Raw genomic sequence first — 22,080 nt, 5'->3', positions numbered from 1 at the left:
TGCCTGAGGTCATCTGTTGCCAGCCCTGATTTGTCCTGTTTTTTTCTTTGCTTCCAGTTCCCCCCCCCCCCACCCCCACTCTCCCTACTATAATCAGTCTGAAGAAGGGTCCCCACACGAAACGTCACCTATCCGTTTTCTCCAGAGATGCTGCCTGACCTGCTGAGTTACTTCAGCATTTTGTGTCTATCGTTGGATAGACCAGGTCTATTTTCTCTGGAGCAAAGGAGGTTGAGAGATGACATAGTTGAAGTATCTTAAATTATGGGAGGCTTCAAGAGGGTAGATCGATAGTACATGTTTCCCATGATGAGAATGTCCAAAAGATGATCTGAACGGAATCTAAGGGGTAATTTTCACATAGTGAGTGGTTACTATCTTGAATGAGCTGCCAGAGGAGGTGGTGGAGGCAGGAATAGTAACATCATTTATGCACCATTTTTACAGGTACTTGAATGGGCAAGGCATAGAGGAATCTGAAATTATTGCAGGCAAGTGGGATCAGTGTAAATAGGGATGATGGCCGGCTTAGACGCAGTAGGCTGAAGGGCCTGTCTCTATGCTACACAACTCTGAATCTATAATTGTAAATCTTTTTTACAACTTCTCTGAAGCCTCCACGTCTTTCCTGAATTGTGGTGTCTAGAAATGGAGGCGATACATCAGATGTGGCTGGGCCTGTGTTTTATGACAGTTCATCATAGCTTCATTACTTGTGTATTCTTATGGTTTTATTTACCAAGCCTAGGATCCTGTTTGCTGTTGTCTCAACCTGTTTTGCACTTTAAACAAACTGTGGGCATGTTGCCCAAGATCTCTCTGTTCTTGTGCTCTCTTGTTTATATAGCTTTTTATTCTTCACACCAAACTTCCAACCACTTGTATTTCTTAGCATCAAATTCCATCTCCCACCTATCCATCCATTCCACAAAGGCTGTTTGTATCTGTGAAGTTTGATGTCACAGTTCACTGCGTCTTTTAGTCATTTGCAAGATTTAAATGTTGTGCCCTCTACTCCAAAGTCCAACTCATCAATATATATGAAGGAAAGTACTGATCCCTGGGGAAACTCCAGTATACACTTCCCACCTACCTTGAAAACAATCATGCAGATTCCTGTTACATTGCCCCATTTTCTACCTATGCTGTTTGCGCCCCATTTGTTTCACGGCCTTCAATCTTGATGACATGGCTCTTTTCAAATGACTTCTGCAAATCTATATGTACCACTTCAGCTGCATTTCCCTTATTGACTCTTTGTGTTAATTTCATCACAAAATGCGTCAATTATTGGGCACAATTTGCCTTTAACTTCCATACTGGGACATCGAAGCAGTCCATATATCCAGTGGCTGTGAATTCTTATTTTTTCTAAATAATCTACATGGTTTAATCCTGCACCCATTTCTGAGCCAGGGTGTAAACTTTGCAGTTTTCCAGTCCCCAGGTACTACTCTTGAAGCTATAGCTGCCTGGAAGATTGTGACCAGGTTCTCTGCTACTTTCCCCTCTCACTTCCCTTGCCAAGTACGGATGCATCCCAACTGGACCAGGTGATTTATGTGCATTGTGCTGCTTGCCCTTCGATTAGCTCCTGGATGCATGTATAAAGTTAGCAGGGGTGGGTGATTAGATGTGGAGCGATGTTACAAGGTATGGGGAAATTGGATAGATGATCAATAAAGAGAAAGCAGCACAGTTTAAAGGGCTTATGACACACTTGGATATCGCTTAACATGGAGAGGCAGATGTGATGTTTCAAAGGTTTTAAAGGTCTTTTATTGTCACGTGTACCAATTAAGGTACTGTGATATTCGAATTACCATACAGCCATATTTTGTAAAAAGCACCAAGACACACAACTACATAAAAGTTAACATAAACATCCACCACAGCGGATTCAACACATTCCTCACTGTGATGGAAGGCAATAAAGTCCAATCCTCTTCCCTCTTTATTCTCCGGCGGTCGGGGCAGTCGAACCATCCATCGAAGCTCCCGCAGCCAGCGGTTGAAGCCCCCTGTGTCGGGACAAATGAAGCCCTCGCCTCGAGGCGATCGAAGCCCCCGCGTCGAGGCGATCGAAGCCCCCGCGTCGAGGTGATCAAAGCCCCCTCGTTGGGGCAATCGAAGCCCCCACGTCGGGGCGATCGAAACTCCTGCGGCTTGGAGCTCCCGAAGTCGGTCTCAAACCAGGGACCGCGAGCTCCATGATGTTAAGTCCCGCAGGCTCCCACGGTTGGAGCTCCGAAATCGATCTCCAGCTAGAAGCCGCCAATTCCTTAATGTTATGCCGCAGTGCGGACAGAGATACGATACGGGAAAAAATTTGCATCTCCGTCGAGGTAAGAGATTTAAAAAGTTTCTCCCAGCTCCACCCCCCAACATAAAACAAGCTAAAGAACTCTAAAACATATATTTAACACATACTATTAAAACAACAAAGAAGGAAGGGACAGACAGACTATTGGCGATACAGCCATTGCTGGCGCCACGCGGTGGCAAAATGTGTCGTGTCTTTCTACATTTGTACCTGTACTGTTAGGTTAAACGTAACCTTTTGGCAGGGTTGTATATGTTTTCCTTTTGATGGGATATGAATGCATATTCACACAGCTGATGCCAAATGGACAGGACTATATATAAATGTAACATGGGAGCGGTTAGTATATTGGCAATCAACACTTGGTATTACTGTCTCCCTGTGCTTGTCACGGCATGAACGAGAGTAGGAGAGTGCAGTGCGTGGGTGAGTGTTTCCTAGATGTGCCCAATATTAATTCCAACCATTTCTCTTCCATGCTTTCTCCTCCTGCAAGGAGTGGAAGGTACCAGTCTACTGCTGTCTTTGCTTCTTAGCGATAATTTCTCATACTTTTAGTTTTGCTTTGTGGCAGCAGATTGTGGGATTTGTATTTTTTATTTATCACATGCTCTGCTAGATCTGCTGTGACATTAAACATTTTAATTTATATATATATAATATATATTATATATATAATATTAATATATATATACATTTTTTCCTGGATTTTGGTTAGCATCTTGGCTAATGGCCTTTCCTTTTTGTTTATTTTCAGGTTTTCATTGAACTGAGTCACATTAAAAAGTGCAATACAGTCAGAGGAGTCTTTGTCCTGGAAGAATTTGGTAATTAAATGTTTAATATTGGCTCCATGCCAGGTACAATCATCACTCAAACATGAAAGTGGCAGAGACACTCCTTCAGAAGGGTGGGAGCAAGCATGGAGAGACGTGCAGTCCGCAGCCATAAGAGATGGACTTTACACGCATGCTGTGGGAAGTTTAGGTTCAGAGCCTCTCGGATGTTTGGAGAGTTCTCAGTGAGATCAGCATGTGGTGAGTGGGTGTACCGTTTGACTGGCAACTGCTTTGGGTAGGATTAATTTGATGGTTTTTATGTTTCAGTCCCAATAATAGCAGCAGACTCCAAGATCAATATTATGCAATGACATGGATCCTCCCAAATAGCATCTCTGGTCCAAATTTTCGTGAGTTCATAAGGAGGAATGTACAAAATGGAAAAATTTGAGTATTCCAACAAGTTCAGAATTAAAAACGAGAGGAATGTAGTTTTTTCCCAGCTCGTAGAGACTGGCATATTGTTTGCACTAACCTTTCATAACAAATAAACGTCCCATTTCACTCTTCAGTCTGTCTGCTCACTGTATACCTCAGTCCTTTCTCTTCTACAGGTCTTCTGTCTTCAGCATGTTTTGTTTTATTCCAGTGACAAGTGGTATGGTCATGGTGATGAGTGTTGCCATTGTGCAGAAGAGATTCACCGGGATGTTACCTGGGCATGTGGGCTTGAATAAGAGGGAGCGGTTGGATATGCCGGGATTTTTTTCTTTGGAGTGTAGGAGGCGGCGGGGTGACCTTATTGAAGTGTACAAAATCATGAAGGAATGCAGCAAAGAACTGCAGGTTTAAACTGAAGTTAGACACAAAATGCTGGAGTAACTCAGCGGGACAGGCAGCATTGCTGGAGAAAAGGAATGGGTGACGTATCGGGTCGAGACCCTTCTTCAGACAAGAAGGGTCTCGACCCGAAAAGTCACCCATTCCTTCTCTCCAGAGATGCTGCCTGTCCCGCTGAGTTGCTCTAGCATTTTGTGTCTAAAAGCATGAAGCACATGGATAAAGTGAACACTCAACAGTCTTTCTTCCCCCCCGAGTAGAGGATTTTAAAACTAGAGGCGAAGGCTTAAGGTAAAAGGGGAGAGATTTAAGAGGAACCTTGGGCAACTTTTGCACTCAAAGGTAAGTGGAATGAGCTGCCTGTGGAAGATATAGAAGTGGATACAAATACAAGTTTAAAGAGATATTTGGACATCCAAATGGATAAAAAGGGTTGAAAGGGATATGGTCCAAATGGGATGAGCCCACAATGCACCTTGATCCTCACGACTCTGTTGTTAAGGGATGCATGTTGTTGGCAAGTGGGAACCACTTGATGATGGAGTTCTACCTCTTGCAGACTCCTTTTCCACAAGAGGCGGAATGGAATATTCCATTTTGAGTTTAATGCCCCTCATGTGGAACAGTACAGTACAGCACAGGAATAGGACCTTTGGCCCACAAGGTCTATGCCTAACATGATGCCAGGTTAATCTCTGCCTGCCCTCTCTGTCATATCTAAAAGACTCTGAAACGCAACATTCATATCTGCTTCCATGTGTGTGCCGGGCAACTTGTTCCAGGCACACACCACTCTATGGGGGAAAAGAACATGCCCCAGACATCTCCTTTAAACTTGAAGCAAGGCATTTGACATTTGACACATGCATTTGACATTTCCATTGTGAGAAAAATGTCTGTGTCTACTCTTTCGCTGTCTCTTGTAGTTTTATATACAGGTTCAACAACGATTTTCCGGCAGCTGATGGCCCAACCCCTATAATCCGGACCAAATTCCGAGCTCAGTTGAAATTCCCCGACCTCTCACGAATGGCATTGTGAGTGGCGAACACTCTTTCCCATCCTGTCCCTCCATCGTGAAAGAATCGACTATGCTTTCAATTTTCTGTCCTAATTGCTGCACAAAGAAAATAGAGTAAATCCTTACATTCCACCTCAAATTCTCCGAGGGAATTTACCTCTTTTATTCTCGCTGGAGTTTACATCCCCCCCCCCCAAACTTGCGTACTTGAGGAGCAAACGCAACTCGCTGACCAAGTATTGAGGGTAGAGAGTGACTTCCCGGACTCCATGGGCAACCTCAGTGGTGAGCTCCCAAAGTATAGACTTCATGTTACCTGCCCCACCAGAGGGGAGAGATCACTTGATCACTGCTACACTTCAATCAAGAATGCATATCGCTCTGTTCCTCGGGCGGCTCTGGGTCTCTCCGATCATTGTTTAGTTCACCTTACCTACAGGCAGAAACTAAAATCTGCTAAACCTGTGGTCAGAACAACAAAAAGGTGGACGAGCGAGGGCATTGAAAAACTACAGTCCTGCTTTGACTGCACTGATTGGAATGTGTTCAGGGAAGCAACCACAAGCCTCGATGAGTACACAGACACTGCGACATCCTATGTCAGCTTTTGCGAGGACAGTTGCATTCCCACGAAGACCCGGATCTGGTTCAACAACAACAAGCCCTGGTTCACAGCAGAACTCAGACAGCTCCGCCAGTCAAAAGATGAGGCCTACAGGAGCGGGGATACAGACCTCTACAGGCAGGCCAAGTACAAGCTGAGAAGAGGAATCAGAACTGCCAAGGAAAGGTACTCTGAGAAGCTGAGGAGCAAGTTCTCAGCTAATGACTCCTCTTCAGTTTGGAAGGGCTGTCAAGAAATCACCAACTCCAAGAGGAAAACTTGGACAATCATCTGCTGACCAACGACCTGAACAAGTTTTACTGCAGATTCGAGAAACAGAAACATAATCCTGGGATGCCCTCCCCCCACCCACTCCTCCCCAAGCAGCAATTCACACCTACTCACAGACTGACTACAGTTTGCAAAGACTCTGGTGCTCGGTCTCTCACTCCCTCCATCTGGACCCCGTGACCTCGCTCTCTCCTTCCTTTTGACACCCTTGAACTTTCCCCCGCGGCTTTTGTTCCACGACTTCGCTCACATGATCCCACCAACCTGCCTCTGGCACCTGTATCATATCATCATATCATATATATACAGCCGGAAACAGGCCTTTTCGGCCCTCCAAGTCCATGCCGCCCAGTGATCCCCGCACATTAACACTATCCTACACCCACTAGGGACAATTTTTTACATTTACCCAGCCAATTAACCTACATACCTGTACGTCTTTGGAGTGTGGGAGGAAACCGAAGATCTCGGAGAAAACCCACGCAGGTCACGGGGAGAACGTACAAACTCCTTACAGTGCAGCACCCGTAGTCAGGATCGAACCTGAGTCTCCGGCGCTGCATTCGCTGTAAAGCAGCAACTCTACCGCTGCGCTACCGTGCCGCCCTCCTCGCTCCTTCCCCCCACTGGCATCCACAACCTCATTCTATTCCTCTTTCTGGTGCCCACAAACATTCTTCATCCCCACCAATGGCGCCCACTCCCTCCCTCACTCCTCCTGGCATCTGTAAACACACTTCCACCTTCACTCTGGTTCCTGCAAACTCACTTCCTCCCTACTTCTGGCACCAGTGACCAGCTCCCTCCCTCACTCTTGTGCCCATGACCTTGCTTCCTCCTTTCCTCTGGTGCCCACAACCTCGCTCCTTCCCTCATGCTGGGATGCCTGACCTCACTCCCGCCCTACCTCTGCCGCCCACCCCCCCAATCTCGCTTCCTCCATCCTACAGGTGTCCGTCACTGCTCCCTCCATCCCTCCCTCCCTTCGGCACCAGCTCCCTCCCCTCCTCTAACGCCAGTAACCTCCGCTCCCTTCCCTCTGTCGCCAACGACGTTCCTCCCTCCCCTGGTGCCCCCATCCTCTGCGCTGTTCCACCCCTCTGCTGTCTGCTCACTCCCTTCGCCGCCTGCTACCATGCTCACTCCGTCTGATGCCTGGCCTGCGGCCTTGCTCCCTCTCCCCCTCCTAACCTCCGGCATCCGCTTTCTCGCACAGTCCCTCCCTTCTGTGCTTCCCTCCCTCCCTCCTGTGGCACTCGTGAGTGCTCCCACTTTTCTCTGTTTTCCTTGCTCTCCCTCTTCCTCACACTATACCTCCTTTCATTGTCCACTCTTTTGATCCTTCCAGTTACTTAATTATTCACTCCCTCCTACATCCACAACCTCTCTCCCTTCCACCGCCACTTGCACCCATGACCTCATTCTCCCGCTGTCTCTGATACCCGCAACCTTGATTCCTCCCTAAGTCCCACTGTCTCCATCCGGACCCCACAACCTATCTCCTTCCAATTCTCTTTCCCTCCAGCAGCGCGGCCTCACCCTTTCCTTGCCCCTCCATGACCTTACACCCTTCCTCCCTGCAACTTCTTGTAACATTTTATTCTTGCACTGATGTACTCGCACTAACTGCTCTAATTTGTATTTGTAGCTGCAGAGTTATTGTCCACTTTTGACTTTTCCTTTTAGCAGGACATTGCTCCCGTCTCTCAGCCCGGGCGGGACAGGTTGAAACATAGCTGTAACCACACATATCTGTTCCCCTTTATCGAGTCTGGTTCCACAGCTTCAGTCTAGAGTCTCATTTTGGGCAAACCAGACTATGTGCATCTATCCATGTGCATGTGTGCAATATTTTGGTCTTGATGTGCAAGTATGTGTATTTTATTTTGGTTTCTTTCATTTTTTAAATGTTTTTGTAGGATGTGAACACAGTTGGTAGCAAATGTTAAAGTACTTAGCCTGATTGGATTTAAGAGAGTTAGATAGAGCTCTGGGGGCTAATGGAATCAAGGGATATGGGGAGAAGTTGGGCACTGGTTACTGATTGTGGATGATCAGCCATGATCACAATTAATGGCGGTGCTGGCTCAAAGGGCCGAATGGCCTCCTCCTGCACCTATTTTCTATGTTTCTATTACTATCATGTACTGTAGATGTTGGCATCACAACAAATCTGGAACTGACAAGATAACCTATTCCAGTGCATATGGCTCTGAGCACTGCACCCAGCATTTGTCAGAACACATAGCCATAGTGGTGAAAATGGAGTGGGAGTATGTCTGTCCTTCTTGACTTTGACCAGGTGATAATGAAGCCTTGGTGAATTGCTGCAATGCACACTGTAGATATTGCACACTAGAGCCATGGTGCCCTGGTGTGAAGGGAGTAAATCTTTAGAATGGTGGATGTGGGGTCACTCGTGTACTGCTTCATTCTAGATAAAAATTGACTGCCATGGCAAGTGGAGAATATACCAATCCACTCTTTACCTTTTGGATGATGGAATAGCTTTGGGATTTTGGAAAATTAGCCTTTGCCCAGTGGTATTTATTTGATGGGTATACTGGTAATTTGCACACGTGATGAATATTGTTAGTGGAATTCCATTCTTGCCAGACTTTCTTACTGACGTTTTTGTGATATGGAGATGATTCACTAATTTACCAGACCACACTTGAATGTTGTTGAGGGCTTCCCAAGTGTGGTCTCTTTCATATTGTGAGGCGTTGTCAATAGAATCAAACATCGTGGGTTTATCGGTGAACACACTAGTGACTTGTATCACATGTATTTCATCAGTCATTGATGAAACAGCTGAATACTACTCTGGGATATTGCTCTGAGGAACTCCTGCATTTCATAACAGAAATTGTTGGAGATACTTGAAAAATCAGCCAACATCTGTGGAGAGAGAAACAAGAGTTAAATCTTTCAAGTCGGTAACCCTTCACCAGAACACGAAAAGTGCAAAAATAGTGTGCTTTAAGCCTCAGAGCAAGGGATTGGTGGAGAACACCAAACTGTGGTAGGGTGAAGACCAGGGTGATCCAGATGATATGGATGCTTTAGATGCAATCTCAGAGTGATGAATGCCTGTTAATCAGTTGTTTCATCTGGAGGTCCATAAAGAGAGGGTGATGCATGAGCGACTTTACTTCTGACACAAGTAAAATTGTTTAGTTTTCGAGATACTGCTTGGAAACACCTTTCAGCCCACCAAGTCCACGTCAACCAGCAATCACCCATACACTAGTTCCATCCTACTCTGAGGACAATTTAACACCAGGGACAATTTACAGAAGTTAGTTAACCTACCTGCCTGCACGTATTTGGAATGTGGGAGGAAACTGGAGCATCCGAGGAAAACCCATGCAGTCACGGAGAATGTGGAAACTCCATTCGAACAGCACCTATATTCAGGATCGAACCCAGGTCACTGGTGCTGTAGACAGCAACTCTACAGCTGTGCCACTGTGTTGCCCCTACTTAGTTCAATATTGTGCCCAGAATGACGATGTCAGATAGAAAATGAGGTGTTGATCCTCAAGCTTACATTCCACTTTAGTGGAACAATCAGGACAGTGTTGTATCCACCCTTTTATTCTCTCTGCTCACATACCATATCTGCCCCTTATACCCTGGAACATAAAATGCATTGTTGTCTCACATTTTCAGTTCCGACGAAGAGTCGTTGACCTGAAACTTTGATTCAATTTCTCTCTCTGTAGAGGCTGTCCGTCCCACTGAGCATTTCCAACATTTTGAGTTTTTATTTGCAGGTTACCAGAGTTTGCTGAGGCACGAGTGAGCTAAATAGGCTTTTGGGAGACTTACAGGCACTATCGCTGGATTTTTTAATAATTGATTTGTTTAAATGGTTATAAATTCTTCAATTGCTGTCATGGTTTGTACAGATCTACTTTCAGTTCTCTGGATTACAAACTGTAAAATAGCTACAGTGTTACCATCTGCTGTGTATCACAGTCTTTCATGAATGCTGGTATGCAGTGTTTGTAGGGAGTGGGATATGTGCATGTTTCTACATTCTGTCCTTGTTTACGTGCTTGTATCAGACAAAAGTGTGTTCACATGCAGCAGACTGTGGATGCAGTGTGCATGTGTATCTGTACATGTGTGAAATACGATGTGCCTGTCTGTGCACACAGTTTCCATTTGCATTGCATTGCATGCTTTGTTCCTCGGTTAAACTCTCTGTTTTGTCTTTTGCTCGTCTGGTTTTAGTTCCACAAACTAACGAAGTGGTGACTCACAAGTACAAGACCCCAATGGTGAGTAAGCTATTTATCTGGTGTTACTGATCATGTGATGATTCTACCCTTCTCATTCCCATTAAACATTCAATGGATTTCAGGAGTGCACAAAGGAAGTTGTCCCACTTCGCCCTGCCTATTAATTGGGATCTTGCCCTTTTCACTCAGAAGTTTAAGAGTGGAAAGTATGGTGAAATACAGCCAGCATGAATCACAAAAGGGAAGTCCTGCCTGTTGAATTGTACAACATAACAAAAAAAATGGTATCATAATTGATACTATTCAACAGCAAATCTTATAAAGTACTAAATGATAGATGCATGACATAGACAGTAGACTATAGCATGCTGACTATAGAACTAGAAACAGGGTTGAGGTTCAAGATTGCGATTCGGCTTACCAATTATTGGGATGTTATTTTACAGGGGATCGATGCCAGATTATATATAGATGAGACTTCATAGAGTCTCATCAGCATTGAAACAGGCCCTTCAGCCCAGCCTGCCCATGCCGACCAACATGCATCATCTACATTAGTCCCACCTGCCTGCATTTGGCCCATATCCCTCAAAAGCTATCCTATCCATGCACGTGTGCAAATGTTTCTTAAACATTGTGTTAGTAACTGCCTCAACTACTTCCTCCGGAAGCTCGTTCCATACACCAACCACCCTTTGTGTAAAATAGTTCCGTTTCAGTTTCCTATTAAATTTTTCATCCCTCACCTTAACCCTATGTCTTCTGGTTCTCGATTCCCCTACTCTGAACAAAACACTGTGCATTTACCTGATCTATTCCTCACATGTTTTTGTATGCCTCTCTAAGATCATCCTCATCCTCCTGCGTTCCAATGAATAGAGTCCTAGCCTGCTCAATCTCTCCATATAGCTCTGATGCTCGAGTCCTGGCAACATCCTCGTAAATCTTATCTGCACCCTTTCCAGCTTGACATCTTTCCTACTACATGTTTACCAAAACTGAACATAATACTCTAAATGTGGTCTCACCAATGTCTTGTATAATTGTAACATGATCTCCCAACTTCTATACTCAATACTCTGACTGATGAAGCCCAATGTGCCAAAAGCCTTTATGACCACCCTAACTACCTGTAATGAAACTTTCAATGAACTAGGTACCTGCACTCCTAGACCCCCCTGTTCTGCAACACTTTCCAGAGCCCTATCATTCACTGTGTAGGTCATGCCCTTGTTAGACTTCCCAAAATACAATACCTCACATTTCTCTGTATTAAATTCCATCAATCATTCCTCAGCTTACTTGCCCAACCGATCAAGATCCAGCTGCAAATTTTTGATGACCATCTTCACTATCTACAATGCCACCCACTTTAATGTGGGTTTGCACCCACTGCAAACTTGCTAATTAGCCTGGTATGTTCTTATCCAAATCATTGAAACTTTCCAATCCGGATTCCGCTCCAACCACTGTACTGAAACTGCGCTCCTCAAAATCACAAACGACATTCTCCTCTCCTCCGACGCTGGCAACCTCAACATCCTCATCCTACTTGACCTCAGCGCCGCCTTTGACACCATAAATCACTCCATTCTCCTCACCCGACTTGAAACCTCCCTTAACATCACCGGCACAGCCCTATCCTGGTTCAAATCTTACCTCTCTGACAGACACCAGTTCATCTCCATTAACAACTGTAAATCCCCCACCGCTCCCCTCCCCCAAGGTGTCCCCCAAGGCTCAGTCATTGGCCCCCTCCTCTTCATCCTCTACCTGTTCCCCCTTGGTCAATTAATCCGCCGTCATGGTCTCAACTTCCACTGCTTCGCCGATGATATCCAGCTCCTCATCTCCACCAAGTCAATCTCCCCCACCACACACTCTTCACTGACAAACTGCATCACTGAAATAAAATCTTGGCTTCAATCAAATTTCCTCAAACTCAATTGCAACAAATCTGAAATCATCATCATTGGTCCAAAAACGCTCACCAAATCCACCCAAAACTTCATCCTCAACATTGATGGTCTCCCAGTATCCACCTCCCCTCACATCCGGAATCTTGGAATCATCTTTGATCAAACCCTCTCCTTCGATAAACACATCAAACACATCACAAAGACAGCCTTCTTCCACCTCAAAAACATTGCCCGTCTCCGTCCATCCCTCTCCTCCACAGCTGCAGAAACCCTCATCCACGCCTTCACCACCTCCCGTCTGGACTACTGCAACAGCCTCCTCTATGGCGCACCCTCAAAAATCATCAGTAAACTTCAATACATTCAAAACTCCGCTGCCCGTCTACTCACCCACACCCTGATCCGTGACCATATCACCCCCGTCCTTTACAAACTCCACTGGCTCCCCATCCCCCAGAGAATCCAGTACAAAATCCTCCTCATAACCTACAAAGCCCTCCATAACCTGGCCCCATCCTACCTGACCGACCTCCTCCACAGGCACACTCCCACCTGCACCCTCCGCTCTGCTGCTGCCAGTCTCCTATCCCCCCACATCCGGACCAAACTCAGATCCTGGGGGGACAGGGCTTTCTCCATCGCTGCTCCCACCCTATGGAACTCACTACCCCAAACCGTTAGAGACTCCTCCACACTCACCACATTCAAAACATCGCTGAAGTCTCACCTGTTCAGTACTGCCTTCAACCACTGAAGGTCACCTCACCTTCAGTCTCCTTTCTCTGTTCGTTTACTTATTTACTTATTTATCTATTTATTCATTTCCCTATGTTCTCTAAATCTCTGTAAAGCGTCTTTGAGTATATGAAAAGCACTATATAAATAAAATGCATTATTATTATTATTATTGATGGAGATAACAAACATCATTGAACCCTGAGGCACACCAATAGTCACAGGACTCCGGTCTGAAAAGCAACCTTCCACCATTACCCTCTGCTTCCTTCCATGAAGCCAATTTTCTATCAAGCTAGCTCTCCTTGGATCCCATGTGATCTGCCTATCATGCGGAACCTTGTCGATTGCTTTGCTGAAATCCATATATCCAACATCTACAGCTGCCCTCATCAACCATTTTGGTCTCGTATTCGACAAACGAGATGAGATTCGTGAGACATGACCTCTCACTTACAACACCGTGCTAACTATCCCTAATCACCCCTTGTCCATCTAAATGCATGTGTATCTTATCTCAGAATAATTTCTAGTCCCTTTCTGACCACAGAAGTTAAGCTCAATGGCCTGTAATTCCCAGGCTTTTCCACGCAGTCATACAGCGTGGAAACAGGCTCTTAAACCCAACTTGCCCACACTGGCCAACAAGTCTCATCTAAACTAGTCCCATGTTGGCCTTCATAACCAGAGGAGTTGAGTATAGGAGCAAAGAGGTCCTTCTGCAGTTGTACAGGGCCCTAGTCAGACCGCACCTGGAGTACTGTGTGCAGTTTTGGTCTCCAAATTTGAGGAAGGATATTCTTGCTATTGAGGGCGTGCAGCGTAGGTTTACTTGGTTAATTCCCGGAATGGCGGGACTGTCATATGTTGAAAGACTGGAGCGACTAGGCTTGTATACACTGGAATTTAGAAGGATGAGAGGAGATCTTATCGAAACGTATAAGATTATTAAGGAGTTGGACACGTTAGAGGCAGGAAACATGTTCCCAATGTTGGGGGAGTCCAGAACAAGGGGCCACAGTATAAGAATAAGGGGTAGGCCATTTAGAACTGAGATGAGGAAAAACTTTTTCAGTCAGAGAGTTGTGAATCTGTGGAATTCTCTGCCTCAGAAGGCTGTGGAGGCCAATTCTCTGAATGCATTCAAGAGAGAGCTGGATAGAGCTCTTAAGGATAACGGAGTCAAGGGGTATTCACATGATCACATTGAATGGCATTGCTGGCTCGAAGGGCCGAATGGTCTCCTCCTGCACCTATTGTCTATTGTCTATGTGCCTGCAATTGGCCTATAATCCTCTAAACTTGTCCTATCCATGTGCCTGTCTTAATTGTTTCTTAAACATTACACTAGTCCCTGCCTCAACTATCTCCTCTGACAGCACGTTTCATACACCGACGAGCCTTTCTGTGAAAAAGTGGCCCCTTTGATTCCTATTAAATCCTTTCCCCCTCCTGCTTAAACCTATGCCCTCTGGTTCTCGATTCCCCTACTCTGGGCAAGAGACTATGTGCTTCCACATGATCTATTCCTCTCATAATTTTGTACACTTCTATAAGATCACCCACCGTCCTCCTGCAAGGAATAGAGTCCCATCCTGCTCAACCTCTATAGCTCAGACACTTGAGTCCTGGCAACATCCTCGTAAATCTTCTCTGTACCCTTTCCATCTTGACAACATCTTTCCTATAACATGGTGCCCAGAAGTGAACGCAATACTCCAAATGCGGCCTCACCAACGTCTTGTATAACTGCAACATGACCTCCCAACTTCTATACTCAATACTGTGACTGCTGAAGGCCAATGTGCCAAAAGCCTTTTTGACCATCCTATCTACCTGTGACGTCACCTTCAAGGAACTATGTACCAGCACCATCACTCTCTGGCTCTTTTCTTCCATTTACTGTCCCAAGTTCCTCGGTCTTCGTGTCTTTCTCCAAGCTCATCGTAAAGATTTTGGAAACCACTTATTGCTTGTACCATGAAAGTGTGAATTGTTCAGATGAACAGACGGGTTTAGTGATTTGCACACACAAATGACAGTTGGGATATACTGTGTGGGCTGAGGTTTTCTCAAAAAATAGAATAAATGGAAATCCTGAGTTTAATTGGGCAGATGTAGGATTAATACTTCCATCAGTGGGGAAACTAAAACTAGAAGCCATACATATACAATAAATCAACAAAATTAGTGAGAAATATCCTTGAGAGTGATTCTGTTTCAAATATGACTGCCACACGGAAACTGAGACTTAACAGCTGGTGTTTAAAGGGGAGCTGGATGAGTACAAGGAAGAGAAAGGAACGTAAAAGAAAGCAGGAAGCAGGTCCTTCATTAGCTCCGCCACTCGACAACATTACGGCTGACTGTCTACCTGAGCACCATATTCCTACATTAAACAATAAACCTTTGATTCCCTTAATAACTAATAAAGCACCATAAACAAGTTGGTTTAAATTCACTCAAAGTTGTCAGATTGAAATCTGAAAGTATAGTCTGCCCTCCCACAGTTCAACTGCAGTCTGTATCACCATGCGTTTGATCACTTCCAAAATAGCCTGCACTTTCTCCTCACCCTAAAAGCAAAAGATTGCACAAGCATAGGTTAAAAAATGTGCCTAAACAAATGCACACCAACCAGATTGCAGGCAAAATACCTTCATTTAGTTTGCCCTTTCATGGTCACTGGTGCTGTGTCCCTTTGCACCTTCTTTCCCAATAGATTCCGATTAACCCTTCAGCGGTCACACTGTCCCCAGCCATTTCTCTTCCCCTGGCGCAGCAACAGTATATGTGGAAATGCCAATCCTTCCAACACATTGCTTTGTCACTGAAGGTTTTAGTGGTTGGAGTCAGTGAGATTTTGATTTCAATGTGGCCTATTATTAGTTTTTCAAATTCTGTTTCTGTTCTGCCTGCCTGCTTGTTAGCAACAGCAGATTGACTTGTGGTGGCTCTTGTTTTGTTGCAGGCCCATGAGATCTGTTACTCTGTACTGTGTCTGTTCTCCTATATGGCTGCAGCCAGAGGGAAAGAGATGGAGAGCAAGAACAAGATAACCCCAGCACGGTAAGACATCAGCTTGTCAAGCAATCCCAGCCACTGCCCATCGCTCAACATCCAGGTCAGCACTCCTGCAGCTCAAATACAGTTGAGTTCATGGCAATAACTGCTGCTTAACTTGTACTCGCCCTCCCCAATCCAACCCCATTTGCCTACAGCTTGCCCAGTTTAGAACATTTAAGCACTTGAGCTAAATGTAATTACATGCCAGCTTTTGCATTGTAACAATGAACTATGGGCAAAATCTTCAATATTAGTTCTACACTGGTTTTATAACTTTCACTGGATTCACTGCAAACCTGCCCATCGAGGACCACTCCTATATTGGATTCACTGTAAATCTTCCCATCGAGGACCACTCCTATACTGGATTCACATAAACCTACGCATTGAAGGCCATTCGTACCCTGAATTCATGGCAAACCTACCTGATGAAGACCACTCCTACACTGGATTCACTGCAAACCTACCCATCAAGGACCACTCCTACACTGGATTCAAGATAAATCTGCCCGACGACCACTCCTTCACAGGATTCACTGCAAGCCTACCCATCGAAGCCCACTCCTGCATTGAATTCGCTGCAAATCTACCTATTGAGAAGCACTCCTATGCTGAATTCAGATAACTTACCTATTGAATGTCGCTCCTACACTGGATTCATTCCCTGTACACCCATTGAGGAAATTTTGTTTACTGAAATTACCGGATATTTACCCGCAGAGAACTAGTTCTGTGCAGAATCCACTCCATGTCCTCCAGTTGGTACTGCTACACTGGATTTATACTTCACTTGCACATTTAGGATTTACTCAGATATTTGCAGATTCATCCACTGATTACTTCTGAGGACCGCACTGAAAGGAATCCTGGATGAGAGTTGCTCATTTAGACCCTGCTAATTAATTGCAACATCATCCCATCATTCAATTCGCTGTAGAGGCGTCTGTTCAAAAAAAAATTGCACCCTGGATTTGCCAGCTGTGGAGCAATCTCGGTTTGGATTCACCGCGGACTCCCCTCAGGAGGGATCCTCCCAGGGCTGCCTACAGTCAGTTTGAAGAATGTTCCAGTAATCCCATTGCTCAGACTGACAGAAGTCTGCTACATACAATTCATGATGACTAACAGAGCTACGTGGGCCGTCAATTCCACTCCTCTGGTTCCAGTGGTTTTCGTTGCTCTTTTCCTGCATGCGCCATGGCAGGGCTCTGTGCCGATCACATGTGAGATGCAATCTTGTTTATAGGCAGGTGATTTGCACAGTGCATAGAGTTCTCCAGACTGTACAACATGCACTGTTGCTCTGCGGCCTCCTACTTAGTCTGTACGGTGAAAGTGACTGACTACTATTCAGGTGCTCATTGATCCCTTTGTGATCGTTGGGATTGAGAGATGTTTGACCAAAATGCAACTGCCTGTAGGTGACTGGGAGAGGTTGGAGTACTCCCAGCACTGACATCAGACATGGGCTGCCTTCTCCACCACCCCGCCACCATTCCAATCCTAGCCAGACAATTGCAGCATTACCCATATCAACTGGGCACTTCCATATGCTGCCTCTTGGGTACCATCTGAAAGGGTCACACTACCCAGTACCCCGAGCTACCCTTATCTGATTTCAGACTAACTTCTTTCCAAATCTCAACCCCTACTATTCATCCTCGAATGCAGGATCAGGGAGATCTGTAACAACTGTAGGTCCCCCGTCTAACTGGTGGAAGTGTTTCAGTGCAAAGTTCTCAATATCAACTCAGAGGCTAGGGTAAGAGTCATCGACGTTCTGTGCACAGTGAGAGGCATAAACATCTCCAGACAAAATGATCCACCCAGAAGAATTATTTCCTCTCCATTCACAGTAACACAAGGGTCCCTTCTCTGTGTGCAGAGTAACAGAGGAGTAATCCTCTCTCATTTAGCAACAGTAGACACAAGGAATTGCAGGTGCTGGAATCTTGAGTACTTGAGAGTAATCTATCTATAAATTTAAGCAAAGCCTCTGTCCTTCCCCCCTCCCCCAGCCCCACTCCCACCTCCCTCGTGCCCAATGACAAGTACTCTAGTCAGTACCCAGAATGAAAGGAGGGGCCCTCGTGGAACCAGTGAAAGAGGAATACTCCTCCTGGTATTGAGTATGATGAATAATTAGCCCTGTTCCCCGGGGTAAGAAGGATAATTACCTCTGTGTTCTGGTGAGGAATAATGCACTATGTCCCCACCTCCCAAGGCGTGATTCTCATCCAACACAGAGTGAGGGAAGAATAACCCCATCTCCATTACCAGACAGTGAAGAACCCTGTACCCAGTGTGAATGAAGGTGAATCTATTTTTCTCCAAGGATGTGTGTCTAGCTGAGCGTTTCTGGCATTTTCAGCTCCTCTTTCAGGTTGCGTTTAGCTGGAGAGATAATCCTGTCCCAGTAGAGAAGTGCTGAGGAAGAACGCACTTCAAGCACACTGCCAGAACATACTCCCACTGTGCACAGAATCATTCCCATACAATGGGTGAGGGGGGAAACCTCTCCATAACCAGAGAGTGACCATAAGACATAGGATCAGAATTAGGCCATTCAGCCCATCGAGTCTACGCTACCATTCAATTACAGCTGACCTAATTTTCACTTTCAACCCCATTCTCCTGCCTTCTCCCCATAACCTTTGACATCCTTACTAATCAAGAATCTATCAATCTCTGCTTTAAAGATACCCAATGACTTGGCCTCCAGTCTGAAGGTACATCCATTTATTGTGAGCCTGTGTACTGGAAACATCCTTTCCATATCCACTCCATTAGGCCTTTCATTGTCTGGTAAGTTGCAATGAGATCCTCCCTCATCCTTCTAAACTCCAGTGAGTGCAGGCCCAGAGCCTTCCAACGCTCTTCATTTGCAAGCCCAATCATCCCTGGGATCATTCTCATAAACCCCCTCTGAACCCTTGTCAAGTCCAGCACATCCTTCCTCAGAGATGGGGTCCAAAACTGTTCACAATACATCCAAATGTGGCACCTGACAAAGCCTCAGCATTACACCTTGCTTTTATATTCTAGTCCCCTTGAAATGAATACGAGCACAGCATTTACCATCCTTGCCGCCGACTCGACCTGTAAATCAACCTTTAGGCAATCCTGCACCAGTACTCTCGTTCCTTAGCACCTCAGATTTCTGAATCCGCTCCACATTTGGAAAGTAGTGTATGCCTTTATTCCTGCTACCAAAGTATATGACCCTACACTTTGCTAGGCTGTATTCCATTTGCTAATTCTTTGCCCACTCTCCCAACTTATCTTAGTCCTGCAGCCGCAAACTTGGCCACAAAGCCATCAATTCCTTCATCCAGATCCATTAAAATATGATGTGAAAAGTGGCGGGTCCAACCAACTCCTGCGAAACACCACAGGTCACCGGCAGTCATGCAGAAAAGGCCCTCTTTATTCTCACTCCTTGCCTTCTGCCACTCAGCCAATCTTCCATCAATGCTAGTACCTTGCCTCTAATCTCATGGGGCCCTATCTTGTTTTGCAGCCTCACGTGGCACCTTATCAAAGGCCTCAGAGAGAGGACGGGTTCTCCCCATACAGAGAGAGAGAGAGAGAGAGAGAGAGAGACGGGTCTCCTCCCCATACACAGAATGAGTAGTCATTTATTCCAAAATGAACAATGTAGATCCCGAGAGAACGTTCCCCCCTCTTACACCCCAGTGGTATGTATTGATTTCTCTAACTTCAAGTAACTCTTGCTTTCCTTCTCTCTCCATCCCTCCTCCTTCCTAGTTTTCCGACCAGTCTGACTCTGCCCCTGATTAAATTTGATCTCTGTATGCTTTATTGTCACCTCCTAGCTAACAATGATCTATTCATTTTCTTTGATTTCATCCCCTTTGATGTCTTATTTTCACACCTACCTTTCCTTATCTCTTGTCTCCCTCTCCCCTGACTCTCAGTCTGAAGAAGGGTTCACGACCTGAAACCTCACCCATTCCTTCTATCCAGACATGCTGCCTGTCCTGCTGAGTTGCTCCATCATTGTGTCTATCTTCGGTGTAAACCAGCATCTGCAGTTCATTCCTACACATTTTGTTTACCTTTGCAGTTGGCTCTGACTTGTAGTCCCTTCCGAATGCACTGTTGAGCTATCCTCATCCTGTTGAGCTATCCTCATCTACTTACTACATGAGATGGGAGGTGAAGCAGGCAGTATATGTTATAAGCACTGACTGCAGGCAGTGTGTCGAAGGTCAGGGTTTTCAGCTTGATGTGAAGATGGAACTTACAGCTCTTCAATCTCCTTTTTGTCGTGTGTGTTTTATGTTAGATATTCTGATCTAGTTTGGCCAGCAGGGATGGTATTCTTTGTGTTTGATGCTTGCTGTTATAGGATTGGGATTTCTGGTGTAAATAATTCAGTATTACATGTATTTATAGCACTGTACAGTATCTTGAATGTTGCAATAAAACCAGTCCATGTGTCTCTGTCTCACTCTTGTCCCTGGTTACTTTGTCCACCATTGTGGATGCAGTCTCGCCTCTTAAACATGTGGGTCAGTGGGGAATGTGACCGTGGTCGGCAGCTTGGGCAATCACTCTCAGCTGTTGTCCACATTGACACAGAGCTTCACAAGGACATGTGCACACATTCATGGCCATGAAAGTGCGGGGTATTGTATTCAAACGTGGCCATGCATAGAACACACATACACACTATAACATGCATGCATTTGCAAGTGATCATGTGCACAACCAAAGAAAAGACTAGCTAAGTTACCCATTGTTCTTAAGGGTGTGCTATGTAGTTAATGGGAACCTAGAAAATAAAGATGAATAAAGGCCTACAAGCGTGTTCCACCATTCAACCAGTTGGCCTTTTACCTAGTAACCATTTTCCCGCAGTAACCCATCTTGGAAAAATTGAAGAAGAAAAGAGATGGAAAGCAGGATTTGCTGGCCTGGTGCCCGTCATTTAACAATTATTAAGGAGGTCAGCAGAAATGTCGAAAACCATGACAATTCATCAGAGCCTTAAGGGTCCTGTGGTCCCTCAGCAAGAGAAGTATTTTCCCCAAATGCTCGATTTCCTTTGCAGAGGTCATTTAGAGGCTGTGCCAATTGAGTGTATGCATCAATCCATTGCCGATTAAAGTTGCATCCTAGAAAGGATCTAAATTCCTGGATAGTAGTGGGCTGTTTGGCCTCTCAGGTGGTAGCAGTCCGATCCTGGGTAAAGTCTCTTTTTCCCTGGGAGATTTTCCGTCCCTTGTAAACAACTTCTTCCTGTACAATTTGCTCTTTAGCTAAACGGGCTTTGTGGCCCCAAGAGTAGAGGTAATCAAGGAGTTAGTGGTGTTCCCATTCATGCTGCCCCTTGGTCACTGAAGCAAGAAGAATATCATCAATATGGATGTTTCCATTCGTAGGAGAGTCCAGGACCAGAGGCCATAGCCTCAGAATAAAAGGACATACCTTCAGAAAGATGAGCAGGAATTTCTTTAGTTGAGGGTGATGAATCTGTGGAATTCATTGCCATAGAAGGTGGTGTTAATACTGTCCCAGTTAGGGAAGGTAACCTCCACCTTCGATAGGTGAGGCTTATGACCAGTGCAAAGGTGGATATCAAAGGCCCGTAGTTACCGGTGTCAAAATTGCCAAGATCGGTACCAGAACAGATGAAACCATTCTTCAGACTCCGTCACATCTTCGGACGCGTTCTGCATACGCTTCAGCGGACTAAGCTGTACCCATGTTTTAATCCCTTCTTTGGAGTTCTTTGGACCATTTGTTAATTTTATCAGGGTCAGCTGGAACATACAGCCATGTGGTAGCACATTGGGCTGTCGAGGAAAAGCTTCCATCCATGTTTCTGGTCTTTTGCTTTCTAACCATTTTGTACTCTTGTTTCAGCGGGGCAAGTTGTGTAAAGGGTGGGGCCAGAGTTTGAATATTGATTCCTCCAACTTCAAGTAATCCTCGTCTTCTCTCTCTCCGACCCTCCACCACCTGAGTTCTCCACTTGTTTCACTGTCCTCATGATTAATTTTACTGTTTGTGTGATCCATTGTCACCTTGCCCTCAGCCAACAATGAACCATTGTACATATCCTTGATCAGCTTCAGCTTTGATCTGTCTTTTTCACACCTTACATGCTCTTTGTGCCCTTCCATATCTCTAGTTTCATATCTTCCCCTTGGTCACCCTCTTGTTTTAAGCATACATATAAATAATATTTTCCTTAATCCGACTGGCCAATGACATTTTGTGGCC

General features: G+C 45.2%; 1 protein-coding gene across 19 annotated transcripts in view; it reads left to right on the top strand.

Moving 5' to 3' along the window:
• The window catches only part of madd (MAP-kinase activating death domain), a 155,751-nt gene extending 135,466 nt beyond the window's left edge, over window positions 1-20,285 (top strand). For 17 of the 19 annotated variants that reach the window (XM_078415009.1, XM_078415006.1, XM_078415001.1 and 14 more), the window contains 3 exons: window positions 3,081-3,150; window positions 10,101-10,147; window positions 15,734-20,285. In XM_078415009.1, the coding sequence (XP_078271135.1) occupies window positions 3,081-3,150; window positions 10,101-10,147; window positions 15,734-15,835 (219 nt within the window). In that variant the 3' untranslated portion in view covers window positions 15,836-20,285. The remainder of the gene's footprint in view (window positions 1-3,080; window positions 3,151-10,100; window positions 10,148-15,733) is intronic. The other 2 variants (XM_078415007.1, XM_078414999.1) reach the window with 2 other exon arrangements.
• Window positions 20,286-22,080: the final 1,795 nt, after the last annotated feature.

The sequence above is a fragment of the Rhinoraja longicauda genome, chromosome 18, assembly GCF_053455715.1.
Source record: "Rhinoraja longicauda isolate Sanriku21f chromosome 18, sRhiLon1.1, whole genome shotgun sequence".
Classification (NCBI taxonomy): domain Eukaryota; kingdom Metazoa; phylum Chordata; class Chondrichthyes; order Rajiformes; family Arhynchobatidae; genus Rhinoraja; species Rhinoraja longicauda.
Note: the sequence above shows the minus strand (reverse complement) of the source record. Positions and strands in the feature narration are given on the sequence as shown.